The following is a 5,601-nucleotide window of genomic DNA, read 5'->3' on the forward strand; positions in this document are numbered from 1 at the left end:
CACTGGCCGCTGGTGACCTCAAGTTCACCGAGGTGAGAGGCGGGGGATGGGGAGAGGAGTGGGTGCTGAAGGGGAGGGCTGGAGCCCCGATCCCCCCTCCCTGCCCCCCAACACTAACCCCCTCTTGCCCCTACCCCCCGCCAGGCCCCCTCCTGCCTCATCTTGCAGATGCCCCGCAATGGCAAGTACTACAAGGCCTTTGCCACCATCCTGCCTAGCCTGGAGCTGGACCTCACTGACCTGCTGGAAGACAGTAAGGGGGGGCCAGGGGGAGGGCTGGAGGGGTGGGTAGCAAAAGGGGGAGGGGACAGCCAGGAGGTGGGCGGGGGCAGGAGATGTGAGGAAGGTGGCAAGATGGGGGTGAGTGGGGGACAGAAGGAGGTGGGGGGCAGTGAGGAGGGGGGAGGCTGCGGGGAAGGGGAAGGGTCAGCAAGGAAGAGGGGGGTGGGGGGGCGCGAGAGAGTTGGGGCAGAAGGAGGTGGTGGGGGGCAGCTGGGAGGTCAGAAGGAGGGGGTGTGGAAGGAGCATGGGGAGATGGGGGGAGGGGCAGGAGCAGAAAGAGGTTGTGGGGGAGGGTCACAGGCAGGTAGGTGGGGTGGAAGGGTCAGAAGGAGGGGGTGTGGGAGGTGGGGGGGAGGAGCAGGAGCAGAAAGAGGGGATGGGGAAGGGGGCAGCAGGGAGGGGTGGGGGAGGAGTGAGAGGAGGTGCGGGGAGGGGCAGGGGCAGAAAGAGGTGGTGGGGAAGGTAGGCGGAGGGTGGGGGCAGAAGGAGGTAATGGGGGAGGGGCACAGAAAGATGGATGGAGGGACAGTGGCAGGGACGTGGAGGGAGAGGAGAGGCAGAAAGAGGTTGGGGGGAGGGGAGGGGGCAGAAGGCAGTGGTGGGGGAGGGCACAGGGAGGTGGTGGAGGAGGGGCAGGCAGGAGATGGGGGTGTTGGGGAGAGGGTAGCGGGAGGGGGCAGGGCGCAGGGAGGTGGCGGGGGAGGGGAAGCAGTGTGAAGGGGGTTGTCCCTCAGGTGCCGGCGCTGTGATTGACCCCCCTCCCCCTCTGCTTTGGCAGCCCCCCGGGAGTGCTGCATCTGCCAGGCTCTGGCGCTGAGCGAATGCCCCCAGTGCTACGGGGACCCCAGCATCGGGGCAGGGAGCACCCGTCAGTACTGCACTATCTGCTGCCAGCAGGTACCGCCCGCCGGCCACCAGGGGGAGACACGGAGATGGGGGTGTGGGGAGCGCTGGGGGTGAGAGGGGAGAGGGGGATGGAGGATGCAGGGAATATTGGGGGTGGGGGAGGCAGAGGTGGGTGTCTGGGGGAGGTGGGGGGGTTCTGGTACATGCTGTTCCCTGTAATCACCCCCTCCCCCCACTCAGGTTCACCGTCACCGCGCCCGGCGCTCCCACCGCCCCCGCGCCCTGCGCCTACCCCCAGAGCTGGAGCACCTGCCGCCCCCACCAGGCCCCCCGCCCCGCCAGACTATGCAGCTCTACGCCGCCCTCTGCATCCAGACCAGCCACTACGTGGCCTTCGCCCGCCACGGTCCACGCCGCGGCCAATGGCTCTTCTTTGACAGCATGGCCGACCGCCAGGGTGAGCTGCGCGCTGGCCCTTTAAGGGGGGGTGGGTGTCTGCAGGGGATGTGGCTGGGGGCTGCCCCTGGTGGGCACCCCAGGAATTGCAGCAGGGAGACTCCCGTCTTCTTTCCCTCTTTCCATCTATTTTCTCTCTCTCCATTTTCTCCTTCCCTCTTTTCTTTCTTTTCTCTCCTTTCTGTCCCTATCTCCATTTTCCTCCCCTTTTCTCCAGCTCTTCCCTCTTTTCCTTCTCTCATTTTCTCCTTCCTTCTTTTCTTCTATTCTCACCATTCTTTCCCCTTTTTCTTCCCTCTTTCCATCTGTTTTTTCCTTCTCTCCCTTTTCTCCTTCCTGCTTTCCTCCACCTCTTTCTTTGCTCTTTTCCTTCCCTCTTTCTCTCCATTTGCTCGTTCTCTTTTCAACTTCTCCTTCCTTTTCTTTTTTCTTTCTCTCACTTCCCTTTCCTCCTCTCTCTCCATTTTCTCCTTTTCATTTTCTCTTATTCTTTTCTGTCTCATTTCTTCCCCCTTCCCCCTTATGAGTCCCTCTCCATTTTCTCTTCTCTCTCATTTCTCTTTCCCATTCCCCCTCTTGTTACCAGATGAGCCCATTTCTTTGGGGTACGCTCATTTATTCGGGTTACTCCTCTGGGGAAGGGGGTTCTGTAATCCTGTCAATGTACTGCTTGTGTCACTTGTGTTTACATATGGAGCTTTACTTCTCCCTTCTGCAAGTCCCCTCCCAGTGGAGCTATCCTGCAGGACCTAGACTCCCTAGGGCTGGGTTACTCCCGCCCCAGAACCGGATGAACACCCACCCCCACACCCACACCCACACGTACATTAACAGAGCAAGTCTGAGCGGACCGGGTCCATCAGCACTGTCAAGCTGACCCCTTATATGTCTCTGGACTCACTGGGCTGGAGGAAGCAGCACTTTCAAGCTGACTCTTCTTATATGCCCCTGGGCTCCATGGACTGGGTCAAGCAGCACTTTCAAGCTGTTACCCTTATGCGTCCGAGATTCAGCACGTCCCTATCCCCACTCCCCCAACACAATTGTACTGGCAGTAACCTACTCGATGAGCAAACCCCGCAGTATTTTGGGCGCTGCAGGGATCTTTAGCTTAGGTAAAAGAAGCGTTGCTGTAGAGTGAATGGGGGAAGCTAAAAACACAAACGAGTAAAGTTCAGCAAGAGAGAGAGAAGCAACCAAGTTAACCATAAAAGTTATTTATTGAATAATAGTGATAACTACACAAGGAGAGCTAAACCAACCTCACATACATGATTAAAGGTTAATACCTAAGGTAGAAAGGAAAACAGAGAGAGAGAAAGAGGGGGGGATCTCACCCACTCCATGAGGCTTGAACTGGTCAGGGTTCCCAGATGATGGTGGTAGCTGAGGGTTCTGAATGCTGGAGACAGGCAGAGCCCCCAGCACGATCAGTCAGAAGATGGAGTTCCAGTGGAACTGATGCCTAGTGTGGATCTAAGCATCAGAACCCTGACTAGAGGGTGAGTAGGGATTTTTGTAGAGAAATTACAATGGTTCAAGGGAGAACACTAGATTTGTTTATAGGTAAGCTGATGACGCAAGGGTTTTCTTTAAACTAGACAATAGGAGCTGATCACTCTTGGCTATGGGTGGTGTTTTCTTCCAGGGAGCTCACAATGCAACTAGGCTGCTTCAGTATTTGGATATCAATTAAGGATTCATTACTAGAATTGGTCTGATAACTGCTGAGCTGGGTGTGTGTGCAGGCATAGGTTCATTTGCATCTGGAGCAGAGATTCCCATGATGCAGTGCTTCCCTGCTTTTTCTGGTCCCAGAATTCAGTGTGGTTCTCTGTTCTCCATTCTGTATGTAAATTGAGATGTCTTCCTGTCCCATCTTTCATGCAGATGAGGCTAGGGGAGTTGTCTTTGCTCTCCATTCTGTATGCTAATGGAGATGTCTTAATCTTGTCACCCTTGTCAGGAGGGGTCTAGGTGTGTCCCCCAACGCCCTTCACTGCTCTCTGCAAGTTTTCTTCTTCCGATGGGTTTTGGTTTAAGCAGAGGCGGGGGGGGGTGTCTTTCATGAGTCCGGCTGGATACTGCACCCTGGTTCCCCAGGAACACAGGTGTCTGGTATCACTCTCTCCCCTTTATATTCTTCTCTCCATTTTCTCCTTCTCGTTCTTTCCTTTTCTGTCTTCTCTCCACTTTCTCCTTTTTCTGTTTTACACTTGTCTTTCCCCTTCTTCCTCTCCTTTTTATTTTTTCCCAATTTCTCCTCCTTTAGATCCATCCTTCTCTCCACTTTTTCCTTTCCTCTCTTTCTAGCTTTTGTCACTCCTTATTTCTCCCTCTTTTGTTTCCATTCGTTTTTCCTCTTTCCTTTTTCTCATTCTCGTCTTCTCTCTCCATTTCTCCATTCTCCTCTTACGATTTTCCGTTCCCATTCTCTTTATCCCTTCTTTCTCTGTTAATTTTCTCATTCCTTTTTTTGCTCCATTTTCTCGTTCCCTTCTTCCTCTCTCCATTTTCTCGTTCCCATCTTCTCCCCCTTTCCATACCTTCCCTCCCCCCCTCCACTATTTTATTCATTCTTTTTCTCTCCTTTTCCGCCTTCTCTCTTTCCGTCTCTCCTTTTTAACCCCTTCCTTCCCCCTCCTTCCTTTCCAGGTGGCCAGAATGGCTTCAACATCCCGCGGGTCACACCTTGCCCGGAGGTGGCCGACTACCTGGAGATGAGCCCGGAGGAGCTCCAGGTGCTGGACCCCAAGTCCCTGCCCCCCTGTGCCCGACGCCTGCTCTGCGATGCCTACATGTGCCTCTACCACAGCCCCACTCTTGGGCTTTACAAATAGTCTCTCCCCTGGGGTGCAGGGATACGGCGATTGGGGAGAGGGCAACGGAACTGCTGCCCAATGAGGGGACTTTATTTGCACCATGAATGCACCTGTGCCTTTAAGAAGCAGCTGGAAATGACTTGGACCTATAGCTCAACCTTGGTATCCTTATGCCCCTTAAAAGGGCTGGATCAGAGCTGGTGCCCCCTGGAGGGGAAAGATCCTGTGTCCCATTCCCCTCCCTTTGAGCCAGCCATTCCCCTATCCTGGGGCCAGATGGGAGCTGGCGCCCCCTAGAGGGGAAAGGCCCCATGTCCCATTCCCCACCCCCTGAGCCAGCCAGTCCCACATCCTGGGGCCAGATGGGAGCTGGCGCCATGAGACGAGAAAGGACCTGTGGCCTATTCACCCACCTACATGCAGGTGGTCGAGAGCAAGCACACGAGCTCTGAGCTTTTCTACACCCTGCTGGGGGGCATCATGAGATGGCCTGAACTCATGGGTCTTAGGGGCTGTCCCTGGGCCCCACTTCTTCTGCTGCTTCCCTCCGCCCATTCCCCCCGCCCCCCATAGCCAGTAGGTGGTGATGGCCCCATTGTAACACTGACATTAAAAGCGGACAGGACTGAAAAATCCCACTGCCGTGGGCCTCAACCAAACCAGATTTAAGACTCATCCTTTGCAAACCTGCCTGAGTAAACTGGTGACTTATAGTATCACGGCGCCGAGGAGAACCGGACCTACCCAGGCTTTATCTCAGCAGCTGGGCTTCAGTGCCACTTTGCTGTAGAGGCTTGCCGCACCGAGCGGCCGCTGGAGACATCCTGGAGGGCTTCCAGGAGAGTTGGGGGGCTGTGTGGACATCCCTGGACAAGGCCAGAGCTTGGCTGGAATCCGGGGTGCAATTCTGGGCCCCAGCCGTTCCAGAAGGAGGGAGCAGGCGTCGAGAAGGGACGACCAGGGGAACGGAAAGTCGGGCTGACGAGAGGGGAGTGAAAGAGCTGGGCTTGTTTAGTCTAGCAAAGAGCCGGCCGAGAGGGGATCTGTCTGCTGTCTATAAATATATCAGGCCGGGGGCGGGCTAAATACCAGGGAGGGTGAAGAGCTATTGAAGCTAAAGGACAATGTTGGCATGAGAACAAATGGCTGCAAATGGGCCATTAACCAACTCCAGCTGGAAAGTAGGAGGAGGGTT

At 55.6% G+C, this 5,601-nt stretch overlaps 1 protein-coding gene across 1 annotated transcript; it reads left to right on the top strand.

Annotated features, from left to right (window-relative positions):
• The first annotated feature begins 6 nt into the window (after positions 1 to 6).
• Positions 7 to 4,662, top strand: LOC113408033 (ubiquitin carboxyl-terminal hydrolase CYLD-like). The gene is made up of 5 exons (XM_026659713.1): positions 7 to 32; positions 145 to 253; positions 1,061 to 1,179; positions 1,369 to 1,585; positions 4,240 to 4,662. The coding sequence occupies exons 2-5, from the start codon at positions 169 to 171 to the stop codon at positions 4,422 to 4,424; spliced, it is 606 nt and encodes a 201-aa protein (XP_026515498.1). The 5' UTR covers positions 7 to 32; positions 145 to 168; the 3' UTR covers positions 4,425 to 4,662.
• The last annotated feature ends 939 nt before the right edge of the window (positions 4,663 to 5,601 follow it).

Source organism: Terrapene carolina, unplaced genomic scaffold (genome assembly GCF_002925995.2).
Source record: "Terrapene carolina triunguis isolate 2854851 unplaced genomic scaffold, T_m_triunguis-2.0 Scaffold665, whole genome shotgun sequence".
Lineage (NCBI taxonomy): Eukaryota > Metazoa > Chordata > Testudines > Emydidae > Terrapene > Terrapene triunguis.